This window comes from Alligator mississippiensis, chromosome 11, assembly GCF_030867095.1.
Source record: "Alligator mississippiensis isolate rAllMis1 chromosome 11, rAllMis1, whole genome shotgun sequence".
Classification (NCBI taxonomy): Eukaryota; Metazoa; Chordata; order Crocodylia; family Alligatoridae; genus Alligator; species Alligator mississippiensis.
The window spans coordinates 67,267,441-67,286,334 of record NC_081834.1 but is presented as its reverse complement, the minus strand read 5'-3'; the positions used below and the strand labels follow the sequence as shown (position 1 = coordinate 67,286,334).

The 18,894-nt window shown below is 45.5% G+C and overlaps 1 protein-coding gene across 1 annotated transcript; it reads right to left on the bottom strand.

Moving 5' to 3' along the window:
* Positions 1-14,364: 14,364 nt before the first annotated feature.
* On the bottom strand, positions 14,365-18,342 carry LOC132243796 (olfactory receptor 12D1-like). Its single transcript, XM_059714185.1, has 2 exons — positions 18,320-18,342; positions 14,365-15,310 (listed from the first exon to the last, which is right to left on the bottom strand). Exons 1-2 carry the CDS (start codon positions 18,340-18,342, stop codon positions 14,365-14,367), a joined length of 969 nt encoding a protein of 322 aa, XP_059570168.1.
* Between the last annotated feature and the right edge of the window lie 552 nt (positions 18,343-18,894).

The following is an 18,894-nucleotide window of genomic DNA, read 5'->3' as shown; positions in this document are numbered from 1 at the left end:
CCACTCATTAGACCCCTCTGTGTGTCCAGATTGGGCCACACATCACTTCCACCATGCCAAGACTGACACCACATAGCCCTACATGGCATACCTGGATCAGCCTCTCCCTGTCTCTGCTTGACCCTGTGTGACCAAACTAGTGTTCAGGGCTATGCTATCTGGCCTGCAGGGCTCCCCATGTTTCCAGAAATGTGGCAGCAGGATGGAATCAATTAACACTTTTATCATTCCACTGCTGCCAAATTTTAGGACCCACAGGGAGCACTGTGAACTGGATAATAGTCCCTTGGGATGGATCTGACCCACAGACTGGGGGCTGAGCACCTCTGAATTAAGCAGTTAGAAACTGTCCCACAAACTGGGAAATGTTCTAAGGCCCCCCAGGATTAAACTTCAACTCTGGCTTCACTGTGCAGTGCTCTAACCACCATGTCATAGGTCAGGCTTTACCCAGTCACGTCTCCAGCAGTTTGCCATAAGCTGCACAATGACGTCTTCCATTTGATAATCCCTGGATAAAATGGAGGAAGAATAGCAGACTGGAAAAGTTTCTTCTCCAATAGGAGCAAGTTCTAGCTTAGAACAAATGCACCTTTCTGTTGGGAGCAGCAACAGCTTTTGCCATCTTAGTGAGCCATACCCCACCTCACTTGCAGCATTTTCAAAAGTACCTCTGGCAGCCACTTCTACTAACCATGGTATAATGGGTAAAGCACTACGGTTTCCAGGAGCTTCTCCAATTAAAACACTCCCACCTCTGAGCATTTGGGCAGCCTGTGTTTCCTGATTCCTGGGCAAGTGCTATTGAATTCAAGTGTGACTGGAGCTACAACATGGAAGGGTTGTCCTCGTTGCTTTTTTCCAGATTTACATTTCAACCTTGTGCATAAGCATCAAAAAAGCACAGCTTATATGTCTAGAAAACCACTGTATAAGTGCACAAATGCAACTAGAATTCTGCCCTTGTGGAGTATTATACTTGTGTTCACAAAAACATTACTTATTTGAAGAAAATTTATGCATGGATCCTTATGAGTAAGGGAGGCTCAGGAAAACTTGGTTCTGTAGCCTTGGTTGAGATCTGCAGGAGCTATTGCTATAAGAATATAAAATTTATAGATTATGTTTATGAATTAAATTAAAAACATCAAAATATATATTTTTTACTTTTCCCCTTATCACTTTTTAATGATTCTTTTTTTTTCTTGCTTGTTTGTACATGAATTAAATAGTAGAATGATAGTTAAGTTATTCTCTTCCTCCTTTTTCTCAATACCCTAACTGCTCACTTTCTCTCGAAATTTGGATAAACTATGGAGAGCGGTAGGTAAAAACTGAAACTCTATATCCTTGATTGTCTGTAGGGTTTTTCTTCATCACAAAAAATGAAGGGTTTTTTTAACGGTAAAGACATAAAAGGTGGGGAAAATTGAAAATGTGTGGGGAAGAGCCCAGAGATCCTGAAATCTTCATTTAGGTGTATAAATGTGACAGCAAAAATCAAGAGAGGAAGAAGAGAATGAAAGGAAATGTTGTGAATGAGAGATCTTTAGAAAATACTTTTCTAATTCAGTTTTACACCATTTTAAACCTATTTTAATGCTAACGCCATCATTTTTATTTTAAAAAAAATGTTTCTCCTTCCTCCCCCTGCATTTTTGGTCCTCAAGCATTAATACTTGATTTTCCTGATAATTTCCCAAACCAGGCATAAGGAATGAGTTTAACTCATTAACTTAACTTTTTGCTTTAGTGCATGTGCTCGGACATGCATTTTGTTGTGGAGCAAATTGTGCTATTTGGGGCACGATAACCCCGCCTGGCTCCTCCCAGATCTTTAGCCAGGGGGAGCTAGACTAGAACCCGGGGCCAGCACCTGTGCAGTCCCCAGCAGTATAAAAAGTTGCTCTGTCCTGGCCCCAGCAGTATAAAAAGCTGCCATGGCAAGTAGCTCTCGGGAGCTTCTGGGGCCCAGCCAATTGGTACCTGGGGATACTACCCCTTGTGCCAGCTGGACTGCTGAAGCAGCCCAGAGACTTCCCTGCCCCCTCTACCCACTACAACAGTCTGGCAGTGGGGGCTGCTGCCTGGCTGTGACCTGCTGTGCACCTGCCAGACTTGGATGGGGACTGCACAGCCAGTAAAGGCATCTGCCCCTCTGGGCCAGCTGCCAGTGGACTGCAGTAGCAGGCTTGGCCTTTGTGTGGCATTACTGCCACTTGTGCCCCCTGCCCAGCCATCTGGGCAGCTATCACCCAGAAGATGTTTCGGGTGTGGTGGCCTGCTATGAGCTGTCAAAGCATGTCCTACTGGCCCCATTTGGCCAGGAGGTCAGCCACAGCCAGATGGGTACAAGGTACCAGCTCTAAGCAAGTAGGGTCCTCCCAGCGGCCTCCCTAGCAGGAATTTTGGTGTTCCCTATTGGAAAACTGAAAAATCCCTGATAAAAAAAATTCCAAAGTCACTCTGTAAAAAAAAAAAACTCAAATCCATGTTCCTTCACAAGTAAAACAAAAGACTACTATAATGAGGGAGAGCAAGAAAGAGACAGTGATCAGTTGGACAGTGTTTTATTGATATATCTACAATGTTAAAGCAAGTCTTTAATCATAATAATTAAGTGAACTCTAAATACGTTTCATGAATTCATGGACACATGTTTTGCTGCATTCCCACAGGGCGATGGCCCCCATACAATGGGTTTGCCCCCCCCAACAGGGGGTTCAATCCCCACACAAGGGGTATGGGCCCCTAACAGAGGATTCAGCCCCTCAACAGGGGGCCCACGCTGTGTGGGTGGGGCCCCAGTCAGCCAGACGTCGGCTGCCGATGCTGGTAAGTGCCATTTTTTGTTTTAAAGTATGGGGTAAGGGGGCAGGGATTGGGGGGATGGGGATGGCCAGGGCAGGGGCTGGTGGGGGGAAGGGCCAGCCCTGGCAGGGGTCAGGGGCTTCGGGGTGGCTGGCAGGGGGAGGGGCTGACCCCAGCAGTGGTCAAGGGCCTGGGGGGGCTGGTGGTGGTTGGGGGCTGGGGGAGTGGGTGGGACCATCAGGGTCCCCCCATGATCCCCTCCCCCCTCCTCTTGCCCCCCCTCCCGACACCTTACTCACCGGCAACAGAGCCCTGGTGCTGAAACATGCAGCCTCACTGTCCTTGTGTTTGAGCACCAGGGCAAGGGCCAACCATAGAGATGCTCTGGCAGCCAGAGCATCTCCATGGAGGACCCAGTCTCCGGTTGCCTCAGGTTGACCATGCCCTACACTGCTCTTTTAAATGTCATTTTTTTAGACCCCTGATTATCCAGGGGTCTAATTTTCTCCCTGTGCTGCAAACTTTTAACATGGGGAACATTTTTTTGTTTCTGCACATGCCTGTTTCCCTGCCTCATAGGGGCTTGAGGCAGAACAAGAGGCACATGCACACTCATGTGGATGTGCCCATAGGGTCTGTGTGTGCCCCTGGCTGTGCATTTGGTACTGCACGGTCATTTAGTAATTGCTTTAGCAGGTGGTGCATGGCTATTTTTAAACACTGTGTTGCCATAGCAATGAGCTATGGCAATGTAGTTCATTGCTACATTGATGTGGTGTCAGCATCGTGGTTTGTGTCTGCTGATGCAGCATTGCTATAGTGACGAGCTACACCACTCTAGCTCATCACTACTGCAATGTAACATCTCATGTAGACATGTCCACAGGCTAATTCATAGTCTGGTGGTCAGGGTAGTCTTCTTGTGGGGTGGAAGGAGTTAGTACATTTTAACCGCTTCAAGGGGAGAGAGATGTGGGTTTGAATCCCTTCAAGCTGAGGAAGATTTAGAACCCTGGTCTTCCACTCTATCCAGGAATATTAGGCTGCTCTGAGAAAAGTAAGCACTACCCCTACATCTTCAGTTGGCCATGTGTTAAAAGATAGGCAACTTTAGTAAGGTGCTTAACTTCTGAAAAGGACTCTGTAGTCTGCAGCTGTGGATGGAAGCACTTGGGGCAGAATTCTATTTCACCTTGTGGATGACCAATATGAAGCTTGTGATCAAGTGGATAAGTGCACATGGAGTATTGTTGTAGCTTTGATTGTTTAAGAAAAATATGAGAGTTAAAGGTTTTCCCTACAGTTGGTCCAATAAAAGATACCACCAAGATACCTTGTCTAAACTACAGGAACGATTCTATTACTCACTCTGGGTGCATAAATGCCTCATTATAAAAAACAGAGAAATTTCTGCGTTTCACTTGAGTTCCATCCTATTCCTGTCATGGGAGCACTTAAGCACTCATCAGAGGATAATGCAATTGCTTCTACATGTTAGTTAGAAAACTCAGAGTTGGACATAAGCTGTTCTTTGGTCATCCACTGACTGAAACAGAATTACTCCCCCAATATTAAGCCCTGATCCAGGACCCTGACCTTCAGAAAGAGGCAAGAGTGCATAAATCTCTGTGCTTTGTGATTTCTATTAGCTAGTCCCTAGGCAGCCCCTTGCTCTGTGCAGAGGGCCTCTGAAGGCCTGTTTTTGGTGTGAACAGGCTGTGCAAACAGGCACGCTTGTCTTCCCAGCATGTGAGTTAGCACGGAGTTTGAGCAGGAGGATGAGCAGAAGGGTTCGCAGCCCTGCCTGTGAGCCCCCCTAGGCAAGCCAGTCCCAGCTGCAGCCAGCCCAACAACGGCATGACACAGTGGGCATGCACTGCACCCTGAGGTTCCCTTTGGGTTCTGCAGCCCCCCACCCTGGCACCTCAGAGACCTCCACCCAGACGCAGCCCATGGTTCCAGGCTCCAGGCAGACGGAGCTCCTGCTTCAAAGCTGCAGGGGCTGCCTGTCCCTTTTTCAGACTCTGGGCCCAGGAGCATGGCCACCTCCCCTTGTGGGGTCTGCTCCCTTTGGCGGGTCTCTGGTGCACCAGCTGAAGGGGCTCCATGCCACAGTCCAGAGACTGCATGCCATCAGGGACTGTGAGCAGGAGGCAGACTCCTACTGCCAGGCCCTCCTCCCCCTGGAGGTGGAGGGTCGACCACGGTCTCCCTCCAGGACAAGGGAGGACTCAGAGACCTCCCATTCTGTCCAGCCACAGGGTTGGACCAAGGTGGTCAAGGGCCCCAAGGCCCACCACATCAAGGCCCCTAACCCACTGGAGCTTTGTAACAGGTACAAACCTCTTGCAGCCCCAGAAGAGCCTGCTAAATTGCCAGCTCCCACAGGCAACACGGGCACTACTGTAGCTACTGCCTCCATTCTCTCACAAAGTGTTTGTCATGGGAGACTACACCCTGAGGGAGATGGAGGGGGCAACATGTCACCCTGACCACTCAGCCTGGGAAATGTGCTGCTTCCCGGGAGCTCGTATCTGAGACATTGCAGAAAAGATCCCTAAACTCCCCCAGCCCAATGACCACTACACGTGCTCCTCATCCATGTGGGCACCAATGATATGGCTCAGAACCCTCTCAGCCAGGTCATGAGGTGCTACCAGGATTTGGGAGAGGGTCTTAAGGGGTTGGGGGCACAGGTGGTGTTTTTCTCAATCCTTCCAGTTTTGGGCTATGAGCTAAGGAGGGAGAGGAGGATCCAGATAGAAAACCAAAGGCTACAGTGCTGGTGTCATCAGGAAGGCTTTGGCTTCCATGACCACAGTCCACTCTTTGGTGAGAGAGGCAGTGAACTGCTGGGAAGGGACAGCCTCCACCCTACTGCACTGGGGAGGAGCCTCTTCTCAGCCAGACTGGCTGACCTGCTCCACAGAGCTTTAAACTAAGGTCACTGGGGGACGGGGGGAACTACAACCACTGTTGGCCCGCTGAGCAACTGTTGCAAAGCCAGCAGGCCAAGGCACTTAAGGGAACCCACCCCTGCCCCAGCCCTAGAGTAATCTGTGGGCAAGACAAGGGCCCCAAAGTGGACACTTGCATGCCTGTACACCAAGGCCAGGAGCTTGGGAAATAAACAGGAGGAACTTGTTCTCCTGCTCAACACAAATAATTATGATATCATAGGGATAATGAAGACCTGGTGAGACTCCATCTATGACTGCACCACAGGAATAGATGGCTATACCCAGTGCACGAGGGATCGAGTGGACAAAAGGGGTGGAGGTGTAGCTCTCTATGTCAAGGAGAACTACGTATCCCTACAAGCTGACATTGGCACCCAGGGTGGATGACTAGAGACCCTCTGGATTCAAATTTGTGGGGAACATGGCACAGGAGATACAATGATGGGAATCTACTACAGAGCTCCCTCTCAGAATCAAGAGATTGACCAGAATTTCACCAGGAAATTGACTGAGGCTGCACCTTCCTGGTCCATGGTTCGCATGGGGGACTTCAACTACCCAGACATCTCATGGGAAGAGGCTCAGCCAAATCCAAATGGTCACAAAACTTCCTCACATTCGTGGATGAGCTCTATCTGATGCAAGAAGTCTACAGGAGAGGTAAAGCACTGCTCAGCCTGGTACTGGCAGCTGGGGATGACCTAATCAGTGACCTAACGATTGAAGGGAAGCTGGGTGACTGTGACCATTAGCTGATCACCTTCACCATCCACCAAAAAATTGACAAGTCAGTCAGCAGTACAGAGGTCCTTGACTTCAGGAGGGCTGACTTTGACAAGCTCAGGAGACTTGTTGGTAAGGCCCTAAGGGACCACAACCCCAAGGGGAGGGGAGTTGAGGAAAAGTGGTTGCTCCTCAAGGGAGCAATCCTAGTGCAAAAGTTAAGGCTATTCCATCTCAGAGAAAAGGCAGTAAAAGGGCACAGCAGCCCCCTTGGCTCTCCAGGGAACTAGTGGTCCTTCTGCTTCTAAAAAGACAGACCAAGGATGGAGGACAGGTTTCGCCTCCAAGGAGGAATAGTCTGCACTGGTCCTGGTCCTGGTTCACTCCACCTGCAGGGAGTGAACCAGGAAAGCCAAGGCTGCGATGGAACTCCAACTGGCTACAATTATCAAGGACATAAAAAGTCCTTTTTTAGCTAGGGGAGGGGGGAGGCAGAGAAAAAGCAAGGGCAATATTGGACCCCTGTTAAAGCAAAAGAGAGAACTAATGACTGACGCCGAGGAAAAAGGAACTTGCTAAATTCCCCTTCTCTCCCTGCCCCTCTCCCCCACCTGTCTCTCATCCATTGACTCCTCCTCAATCTACATTTTCTCTGACTGCCTATCTTGAATGCATACCAGACCAGCCTCTGGCTTCTTTACTTTTCATTCCATCCAGGAAGAGCACACAGCAACTGCAGTAACTTCCTTAGCCTGACAAAGGGTTTTTGAAACTGAAAGATTGCTTAATAATTGTTTTCCAACTATATAAGTTCATCTAATAAAAGATATCAGATTCACCCAAAGAACCTTGTCTGACAAATGGCTAAATGAGTACTTTGCATCAGTCTTTCGTAAGTCCCATGGGATGCCTCTGCTGATTATGGGCCAGGGATGCCTAAGTGAGGGTGGTTTCTTTCCCTTCATCAATGCTGACCTGAGGGAACAGCTTGAGAGGTTAGGCACCTTCAAGTCAGCCAGCACTGACAATTTACACCCCAGAGTACTGAAGGAGCTGTCTAGCATCATAGCACAGCCCCTGGCACAGATCTTTGACAGATCCTGGTGCTCTGGTGAAGTGCCTGACAATTGGAAGAAGGCCAAAGTGGTTCCTATCTTCAAGAAAGGGAGGAAAGAGGATCCAAAAAAATACAGGCCCATCAGCCTGACCTCTATCCTTGGGAAGGTCTTAGAAAAAATTGTCAAGGTGGCCATTCTTAAGGACTGGCCAAAGGCAACACCCTGAGGGATAACCAGCACATGTTTGTTGTGGGTATGTCATGCTTGACCAATCTCATTTCCTTTTACAGCCAGGTGACCTATCACCTGGACCAGGGACAAGAGATTGATGTCATATATCTTGATTTTAAAAAAGCCTTCGATCTGGTATGCCATGATCACCTCTTGGCAAAAACGGCCAACTGCAGTCTCAGGTACACCACGATCCCTAGGCTCGGGAATTGGCTCCGTGGTCAGAACTAGAGGGTGGTAGTTGATGGAAGTCAATCATCATGATGCCCTGTAACAAATGGGGGCCCTCGAGGCTCTATCCTTGGACCTATATTGTTCAACATCTTCATTAATGATGAGGACATTGGAGTCAGAAGCGGACTGGCCAAGTTTGCTGATGACACCAAACTTTGGGGCAAAGCATCCACACCTGAGGACGGGGGGGGGGGGGTGTAATCCAGGCTGACCTGGACAGGCTCAGGAAATGGGCAGATGAGAACCTGATGGTATTTAACACTGAAAAACACAAGGTTCTCCACCTTGGGAGAAAAAACCTGCAGCATTTCTATAGGTTCGGCAGTGCTATGCTGACTAGCACTATGGATGAGAGGGACTTGGGGGTCAGGATTAACCACAAGATGAATATGAGCTGCAGTGTGATGCTGCAGCCAGTAAAGTAAGCAAAACCCTGGCCTGCATCCATAGATGCTTCTCAAGCAAATCCCAGGATGTCATTCTCCCGTTGTACTTGCCCTTGGTGAGGCCACAGCTAGAGTACTACATCCAGTTTTGGGCTCCACAATTCAAAAAGATGTGGAGAAGCTTGAGAAAGTTCAGGGGACATACACACACATGGTCAGAGGTCAGGAAAACAGACCTTATGATGAGAGGCTGAGAGCCACTGGACTCTTCAACCTGGAAAAGTTCAGGCTCAGGGCTGACCTGATGGCCACTTATACGTTTATAAGGGGTGTTCACCAGGATCTGGGGAAATGCTTGTTCACCAGAGCACCCCAAGGGACTACAAGGTTGAATGGTTATAAACTCTTGCAAGACAATTTGAGGCTGGACATAAGGAAGAACTTCTTTACTGTCCAAGCCCCCAGGGTCTTGAATAGCCTGCCTCCAGAGGTGGTTCAAGCACCTACTTTGAAAACCTTCAAGAGAAATCTGGATGTTTTTTCTTGCTGGGATCCTATGATGCCAGCTGACTTCCTGCCCCTGGGGCAGTGTGCTGGACTCGAACTTCTGAGGTCCCTTCCAGCCCTAATGTCCATGACATCTATGAAATATTCTCAAAGTGCAAGAACCCCAAGAAGTAATTACTCAATAGGAAGCAATTGCCCAACAGTAGGGAAATGTCCTCAGAAAATGAGTGGTTTTGTTGGGAATTGGCACAAACCATGGTTTGATGTGGTCTTCTCTAAAATGAAAGATGATTTAATAAATGTGTTGAAGGAATACATGACTAGAAATGACTGTGCTATCTGTAACAGACTATAAAAAAAAACATACAGAAAGGAGAAACAAGACAGATCCATTGATTGTAAGGGGCTGCAAGGGATGCCACAAGATCATTGGGCCCGCCCCTCTGCACTAGGCAGGAAAGACAACTGTGGCCAAGTGACCCCAGTGAAGTGACTGTCCAGTCTCCTCTTGAAGATTTCCAGTGAAGGTGATTGCATCATCTCTGGTGACAGCTTATTCCACAGTCTGGATACACTAACTGTAAAGATTTTTTTTTTTCCTAATGTTAAAGCCTGAAATGGTCTTCCAAGAGTTTGTGGTCATTACTCCTGATTTTACCCAAGAATGCCCTGGTAAACACTTGTTTGTGGAGCCTTTGATGTACTCCCCTGATATAGTGGTAAGCTGCTACCAAGTCCCCTCTCTGCCTTCCCTTTTTTAGACTGAAGAGACCTAAGTCCCTCAGCCTTCCCTCATATAGCTTACCTTTCAAGTCTCTGATTATATGGATGGCTCTTCTCTGGACTCTCTCAAGCTTTTCTATGTCCTTGTTGAAGTGTGGCTCCCAAAACTGGATGCAGTACTCCAGCTGCAGTCTCACCAATGCTGAGTAAAGTGGCAGATTTGTTTTTTTCTTGAGATGCATCAGTTGAGGCATGCCAGAGTACTGTTTGCCCTGCTGGCTACAGCATCACACTAATTGCTTATGGTCTATTATTACCCCTAGGTCCCTTTCAGTCATGGTGCTAGTCAGTTTGGTGCCACCAAGCCTGTAAGTATGTTAGGGATTGCTCATCCCCAAATGAAGCACTTTACAATTCTCAATATTGAACTTAACCCAGTTCTGATCTGCCCAACTTGCCAGCCTGTCTAGGTCTGCCTATATGTGCAGCCTATCTTTATACATGACCACACTCCCCTATAACTTGGTGTCATCCATGAACTTGGCCAGTGATCTCTTCCCCTCCACATCCAAATCATTGGTAAATATTTTGAAAAGTACTAGACCAAACACAGGCCCCGGAGGAACACCACTGGCCACTTCTCACCTGGAAGACACAGCCATTCATTACAAGTCTCTGGGTCCTACCCCACAACAAGCTTCCCACCCACCTAACTGTCAAGCACTTAAGCCCACAATCCTCCAATTTTCCCATGAGAACATCATGAGATACCAGATCAAAGGCCTTTTGGAAGTCTAGGTATACAATGTCAACCTGCTCTCTCTTGTCCAGGTGGCGAGTTACCTGGTCATAGAAGGAGATGAGTTTGGTAAGGCAAAACCTGCCCACAGTGAAGCCATGCTGGCTGTCATTTGGAATCCTACCTTCCGCAAGCCTATCACACATAGACTCCTTGATGAATTTTTCCAGGATTTTCCCTGGGATAGAAGTTAGGCTAATTGGCCTATAATTGCTTGGGTCCTCTCTCCTCCCCTTCTTGAAAACTGGCACATGATTGGCCCTCTTTCAGTCTTCAGGAATCTCCCCCAAGTGCCACAAGGTTTGGAAGAGTGGTGCCAGAGGATCCATGATAACTTTGGCCACCTCCTTCAGAACTCTCAGATGAAGTTCATCCTATCCTGCTGACTTATAAATGTCTAAATTTTCTAACTGAACATACACCAGTTCAACGTCAACAGCAGGAAGGTGGCCAGTATCACCACGCCTATTCTGAACCTTATCTAGTATGATTCTCCCCTTAGTTCAGTGAACTACTGATGCAAAATAGTCATTCAGGAGTTCAGTTTTGTCCTGAGTGTCAGTAACCAGCTGTCCTGAGTTGTTAAACAATGGCTTCCATTTGTTTTCCTCCTGTTCCCTACATAACTTGTCCTTGATTTCCATTGCTAGTTTAAATTCACCTTAGCCTTTCTAATCTGTTCCCTACAAGTGTAGGTCATTGCTGTATAGTCCTCCTTGGGGACTGACCCAAGCTTCCAGTATTTGTATGACTCTTTCTTCTTTTTCAAGAGGACCATGATATCCCTATTAAGTCAGGGGATTACCAGCCCTTCTGCTACCTTTCCTCTGCATGGGCATGGACTTTTTTTGTGCTTCGAGGATTATGTCCTTGAGGAATGGCCACTCTTCATGCACTCCTTTCACCTTTGGTCCCTGGTCCTGCAGTGCTTCCCCTACTCTCTTGAGCCTGTTGAAATTCACTTTTTTGAAGTCCAAAACTTCAACCCTGCTAGCTGATTTGCCTGCCTTGTGATGGACAGTGAACATGATGTTTCCATTGTTGCTGTCACCCATGCTACCCTCTACATTCAAGCCACTCACCAGATCATCTCCTTTGGCCAAGACCAAGTCTAGGAGAGAGTTACCTCTGGTTGGTCCATGCACTTCCTGAGTCAGGTAGAGCTCTTTGATACAGGTCAGGAAGCAACCAATCTGACTTAACTGAGTGTTCCTCCCAAGAGATGTCTGGGTAATTCAAGTCGCCCATGATGACCATGTCCTGTGTGCACGCAGTCTCCGCCAGTTCTTGAGAGTACTCCAGACTGAGCTCCTCCCCCTGGTTTGGTGGTCTGCAGTATATGCCTACAGTTAGGTCTCGCTCTCTGTATGTGTGTTTCCCCCCGCCCCAATAGTTTGACCCAAAGGATTTTCAGCCACTTTTCTTTGGAGCTGATGTCAGCCTTCAAGGAAATGTATGGCTCCCTCACATTGAGAGTTACATCTTTCTTCCCTATTCAGTCCCTTTTGTGAAGGATGTAGCCCTCTATGGCTATTTTCCAATCATGTGAGGAGTCCCACCAGGTCTCCATAATCCCTACTAGATCATAATGCTCACTGGAGAGTAGGAGGGCTACCTCCTCTTGCTTGTTCCCCATGCTTGTGGCATTAGCATACAAGCACCTGAGTCCTCCAATTGAGACCCTCAATTTCCTGTCACACTGAGAGAGAATCATTCCCTCAGCTCTTGCAAGACTGGCTCTTCTAGTGTCCTCAACTTCAGAGCTTTCTTGTGTGCTGGTCCCCAGGCATGCTCCAGGCAGTGTTTCCTCATCCCTTGGTGATCTTAGTTTAAAGCCCTATCTAGAAGATTGGCCATCCTGACTGAGAACAGACTTATCCCTCCATAAGAACAGGAAATTACCCTTCTCATATCCTATATAAAATAAGGATATGGGAAAAATTGGTAGCCACAGGGAAAATAATAATAACTGACATTTTTGACAAATAATAGACAAAAGGCCAAAAAAAAAAAGTTTAACAACTTATTTGCAAATTTTGAAGGAAATGGTAGCTTCTTCCTGAAGGAAATTTTATCTGTTAAGCTACAAGCAGAGCATAATCTCACCTCTGAGTTTCAAGTAAGATGGTATATACCCTTACCCAGAAATAGAAAGCCCTGGAGACTTGTTCTACTTCTCTCAAAAATCTTCGAGGAATGAATTGACTGGTAGTGTACAGTTTTGAGTGACGTTTTAATATCATTATTTTAGAAGGCATTTATCCAAAGCATTGGAATGAAAATATAAGTCCCAATTTTTAATAATTGTGATAAACCCCATCTTGTATCACATTACCCTATTAGTCTTATGTGTATTCCGTCCAATATATTTGGGAGACATTTACTTTTTAATCTTGAGAAGTGGATTCCTGAAAATAATATTTTGGGAGAAAAGCAGACTGGTTTCAGAGAATAACATAAATGGATAAAGTTCTCTGACAATGAACTGTAACTTTTTATTCAAAACCAGCATCTACAATGCATCACAGGATTGACAACATCTTGTTCAATAGACTCCCAAGTAAGAAAAGATACACAAAGGATGTTTACTTGTTTTAATACTTTTTTTTTTTTAATTTACTCTGGAATGCTCTAAAACAGCTGCTAATGGGGAAGCAATTCCACACATCTATTATATTGAATGACCTTATCTGTTTCCCTTATTTTAATTTTTTTTTTCACCTACCCTTCCAAAATAAAAGGTAAAGTAAACGGCAGACATGCTGGAAATTAATTATTTTTATTTTTAAACTGTAAACTAAAAATTGACATTTTAAATAAAATTAAATAAAATGTGTTCACACACTACTCCATATCTAGAAATTAGTCATTTTGTGTGTGTTTTTTTTAATAGTGAAGGTAAAGGTAATTTAAAGGTGTCCTCTCTATAGGCCATTGAGGCCCATTGGAGGCAAGGCTCCACTGTTTCTTTAACTTTGGCAAGCAGGAGGAGAAGATGTGGTCTACACCATGCTCTAGCTGTATTTACCCCCAGGTAATTTCTCATACCAATTAGATAGGAGACTAGGTATGCCTCAGGACCATCCTGAAAGTGCAAACAATAAGTGAAAACCAACTACCCTCACCTGGGAACTAAGCCTAGTCTGTAGCCAGTGATAGACAACATGACTGATTTTCTGATATTTTCAGATTGGGATTATCAAAGGGTCCAAAGAGCAATAGGAACATGACTCTAACTCACTATCAATAGGGTTTGGCATCTAATACTCCTTAAATCTCCCAATTTGTGGCAGTAAGCACTGCACTTGGTTTATTCTGATTTGTGGAGACAGGCCACTTGATATTGCCAAAAGATCAGGAGAAGTGTTTACCTTTTTTGTAGTTCAGGAACTAAGAAACCTGAATTATGGTTTTAAATCTGACTCCCAGATGAGTCTCTCAATGTTATTTAGGAGAATAAAACACATAGTTCCTACTCTGTTATATTAACATAGTTCTAGAACAATCTCTTCCATCTTCTCTTACATTTAAGAATCTGTAATCTTGTGTATCAGTTGTGGTTTTACATTAATGCATACTGCATTGCATAAATACATCTATTTATTTATATTGCACTGCATTTTCCCTCAATATGCAACATCCCCTCAACTGAGTTTCTCCACCAGCAGATTTTAAGATGGAGTTCCAGCTGACAGCTTATATGTATTAGTTAAGGTGGAATGCATTATAAGAATAATGTCATTACAGGAAAACTAAAACAGGAAATTAATTGTTGAACAAAGTAACATGTTCTAGCAAGAAATGCACAGATAAGGTATAGTTTCAACTCTGTCTTGCAGCGACTTTCTCAACAGAAGAAAACATGGATTTAAAACCTTAAGTCCACAAATAAAATATTTTAAAACTATTATATACTATAAAGTTTCTATTTTTCACATCTTTTCAGGGAGTAGTTTTTGGTTTAGAAATTTCCTCAAGGATCTCTTTACTTCCTGGTTTCTCAAGGTGTAGATCACAGGGTTCAGCACTGGGGTAACAACACTGTACATGAGGGTAGGAATCATATCTCTTTCATAGGATGCCCCAGAGGAAGCAAGCATGTAGTTGCAAAGCACTGGAATATAGAATAGAGACACGACCATGAGGTGGGATGCACAGGTGGAAAAAGCCTTGCTCCTGCTTTCCCATGAGCGCACTTTCAGGAGGAGGAAGATGACGATATAGAGGTAGGAGAGGAGGGTGAGCATACAAGGACCCAGTGCAATACTCCCTGTAACAATATTGAGTAGAATGAGGTTGAGGTGGGTGCTGCTGCAGGCCAAACTCAGCAGCGGTTTGATGTCACAGAAGAAGTGGTGGACATGGTGGGGACCACAGAAGTGTAGTTGAGAGGTCATGACTGAGTGCATCAGGGCATGCAGGAAGCCAGCGCTCCAGGTGGTCACTGCCAGGAGTAGGCAGACCTGCTTACTCATGACCACTGTATACCTCAGTGGGTTGCAGATAGCCACATACCGGTCATAGGCCATAACGCCTAACAGCATAGCTTCACTGCTGCCCAAAAAGTGGAAGAAGTGGAGCTGGGCCAGACAGCCTGTCAACGAGATGGCCTGGTGTCCTGAACTGAAGCTAGCCAGCATCTTGGGCACAGTGACTGTGGAATAGAAGATGTCCAGGCAGGATAGATTGCCCAAGAAGAAGTACATGGGGGTGTGAAGTTTGGTCTCAGCTATCAACACAGCCATGATGGCACCATTCCCCAGCAAGCTGGCCGCATACATTATAAGGAAGAGAGCAAAGAGGAATTTCTGCAGCCACCAGACATTGGTCAGACCCAAGAGGATGAACTCATTCACTTGTGTCAGATTCTCCACCCCTCTGTGAGGAAGAACGTAACATGAGGAACAAAGCAGTCATTAAACATTGACTAGGAAGCACCTCATCTGGTAGGTTGTACCCTCACTAAATGAAGTCACCATGTCCCTGTGGGCATGTGTAGACAAAATGGGGGCCCTAAATTTCTCCAGCAGTGGGAAGGGGAGGGCAAGCTGTTGGTGGGCAGAGTGGTCCCTGGGCTGTGGGGGGGAGGAGGGGAAAAAAGGGCTGATGCTTCCCTCCATGGCAGTGGTGCCCCCCCCCCCCCCGGTAGCACCCACCCACAAGCACCTGGCTTTGGTGGTCCTGGGGGATGCCGCAGCCATAGAGAGAAGCACTGGGCCCCTGCACAGCTCAGGTAGGCAGTCAGGCTCCTGGGGGGGGGGGGCGGAGATCAGGTTCACTGCTTCCTTTTTTTTCTTGGGTGGAGCCTGCCTTCCAGGGCTGCTGCCAGGCTGCTTGCATGGCCTTCCTGCAGAGCCACAGAGCTGCACAGAGCCCAGTGCTTCACTCTGCAGCTGTAGGGGCTGCAAACTAAAACTCCTTGGAACAGTTTTAGTTTACTGTACCCCAAGCCATTTAAGGCACATTATGACACCAAATTTGCTACAACTGCTGGAATTAATGCACAATACACCACTGATGCATGCAAACACCAACAACATAAAAGCCATGAAAATACATTTAACCCACTTTAAAGTGTCATGTATACATGCCCTTCATCTTGTCTACACATGGCTTGTGAGGAAAAGTGTCAGAAGCAAGAGAAGTCACTACTCATCTGCTTGAATTTAGTCACATAATTAATTACCTTGATGAATTTAGGATATAGCTTCAGAGTTGGTAGGGTTGGAAGAGACCTGAGCAGCTCAAGCCCGACCCCCTGCCATGGGCAGGAATGAATGCTGGGATCATATGACCCCAGCTAGGTGATTGTCTAGCCTCCTTTTGAAAAACCCCAAGGTAAGAGTGAGCACCACTTCGTATAGATTAACACAAAGATCCAACAGATTCATAGACTAGTTAATGGAGCACTGTCACCTTTATCAGGCTGCTTTCATTCCTGTCATGTCTTACAATTAAACCTTACTTTCCAGGAATGTTGTATCATTTCCACCAGCTAACCTGGGCTAGGGTACAACAACTTATTATGACACATACTTTCTCTCCTCTGGGCCTTGGGTTTTGAAGTTTGTTCCCAGAATCCTACACAAATTAGACACCTACTTTTTTAATGTATACATGTGTATTTTTAGTACAAACACAAGATTTGAAGAAAATTAAAATTGAAAACAGACTATGTACATTTATATCTTACTCCCAGTTTTGTCATCATATAGTGGCAACCAAGTCAGGACTTGCCTCACCTCTCCTTGCCCTTCCTCACCATTCCTCTCTTCTGAATGATTTCCTTGTCTAAAATTTTATTTTTAGCCTGGATCTATCCATCTACTTCACCCTACCCATGAACCTGGGGCCCTTTCAAAACACATTGAGTTGTTTCTTTTCCTGCCTTTAGGAGATCAAAGCCATTTTGGGATCTTCTTTTGCATGGAGGGTGGAGGGAGGAGACAGAATTATCCAAGCTAATGGTTCTGAGGGTTACAGTAGGCCTTAAGCTGAATGTGAGCTTAAAAAAGTGCAAACAGAGCCAACAGAATTCTGGGTTGTATTAAAAGGATTTTCTCTTGCAAATCAAGCTAAATTATTCTTCCACCCCATTTAGCATTGATATGGTCTCACCTGGAGTACTATATCCAGTTTTGGGCCCCACCCTTCAATAAGGATGTGGACAGATTAGAGAGTCCAGAAAAAAAAATAGACTTCTGGGAACATGATTTGCAAGGAAAGCCTGAAAGAACTTGGATTATTTAGTCTGGAGAAGAGAAGACTGAGGGGGCATTTGATAATAGTCTTCAGCCCCCTGAAGGATAGTTATAAGGAAGAAGATAGACTATGCTTTGTAGCTGGGGGTGGGGAGGTGGGGATGGAGTGTAGATGAAAGTGATTTCAAATTGAAGCAGGGAGAAGTTAAGAAGACCTTGCTCACCAGGAGCGTGGTTAAGCTTTGGAACAGGTTAACTAGAGAAAATGTGAAATCGCCATCCTTAGAAGATTTAAAGAGCAGGTTAGACCAGTATTGTAACAAGAGGTGGGTAAGTGGGGCCCCAGTCCTAGGAACTGATTTAGAGAAGGTACAAATTGGTGGCTGTTGCTGCTATAATACCTTTCATAGTTATATTGGAAGGTTTCTATCACCATCTATTCTTTTTCCTACTTCTTTCAGATATCTCCATATACAGTTAAACCATCCAGTTCAAACAATAAGCACAACCCCAATAACCAGGCTGGCAGCTATGCAGTACTATTACATTGTGATGTGACAGCTCCACATCAAACAACACTGAAGACAGATGGAGTGATAGGGTTACTTCTGGCCATTATATCAACTAACAGTATGTGATTGGAACACATGCTAGGGGATTACATAATAATGTTCTCAGTTTGGGTGCTTTGTCTAGTGCCACTCACAGTTCAGCCACCTTACTGGGGGATGGGGGTGGGGGGACATATATAATATATATAGCGTATGGGAAAATGCATTATCTGTACTATAAATAGTTTTTGAGGAATCTATCTAATAAGTGCTCCTGCCCTTGCTACACGCTGCTTCAGCCCTGTCCTATTTGTTCCCCACCCAGTTCCAGTGCTGCCTTTTACTTAGCACCCAAGGGTCATACCCTGGTCACCCACCCTTAATTACACTTCCTCATAGACAACCAAATCAAGTCTGATCTTTGCCTGAGGTCTGAGGCTTATTTTGTCTGAGGTCTGAGCTTTGTTTAATTGTTCTTTTATTGATTGGGTACTGTGGGACTAGAGATGGAAAGAAAGAAATAGATATAGATACACTTATAGATATAGATATATAAAGAGAGAGAGAAAAAATGTAAAACATTAAGAATTGTTTTATTTATAGATGCAGAAAATGATACAGAAACCTGAACGTACCTTCCACTCATTAGAACCCTCATTGTGAAGACAGAAAACTGTTTTGGTACTTCTCAGTAATTTCTGCAGTTTCAGGAAGGAGGAGAGAAAATGCCATGAGCTGTACTAATATTGGTTGTGAAAACCTCTTTTTCAGCGTAGCAAAGAAACCCTTTTTAACAGAGTCACATTCTTGGAAACACCCAGTTCTCTCCATGGACAGACAATCTTGTTTCTTCCTGTTGCCCCCAAGGGAAAAGTCCCGTGAGTTCCTTGAGTTTGTTCAAACAAGTCAAATGTTCCCTCCAGAGATCTGGCTCAGCATTACTGCGCAGACTTGGTCTAAGACTTCAGAGGAATCTAAGGTTTTTACTTGGTCACTAAATGGCCATAAAAGGTTTGATGTCATTGCTGTCCTAGGCCCCTTTGAAAAGCTCAGCTTTTAGCTGATTGGAAAACTGAATGAAAAAGAAAACAGACAGAAATTTATTACTAGTATTTGACTAAGCTTACTTCTTTTGACTTCATCATAAATGGGTACAATGTGGAACTTTTGTAAGGGTTGGGATAACACAGAACATTGTAACTTAGTATGC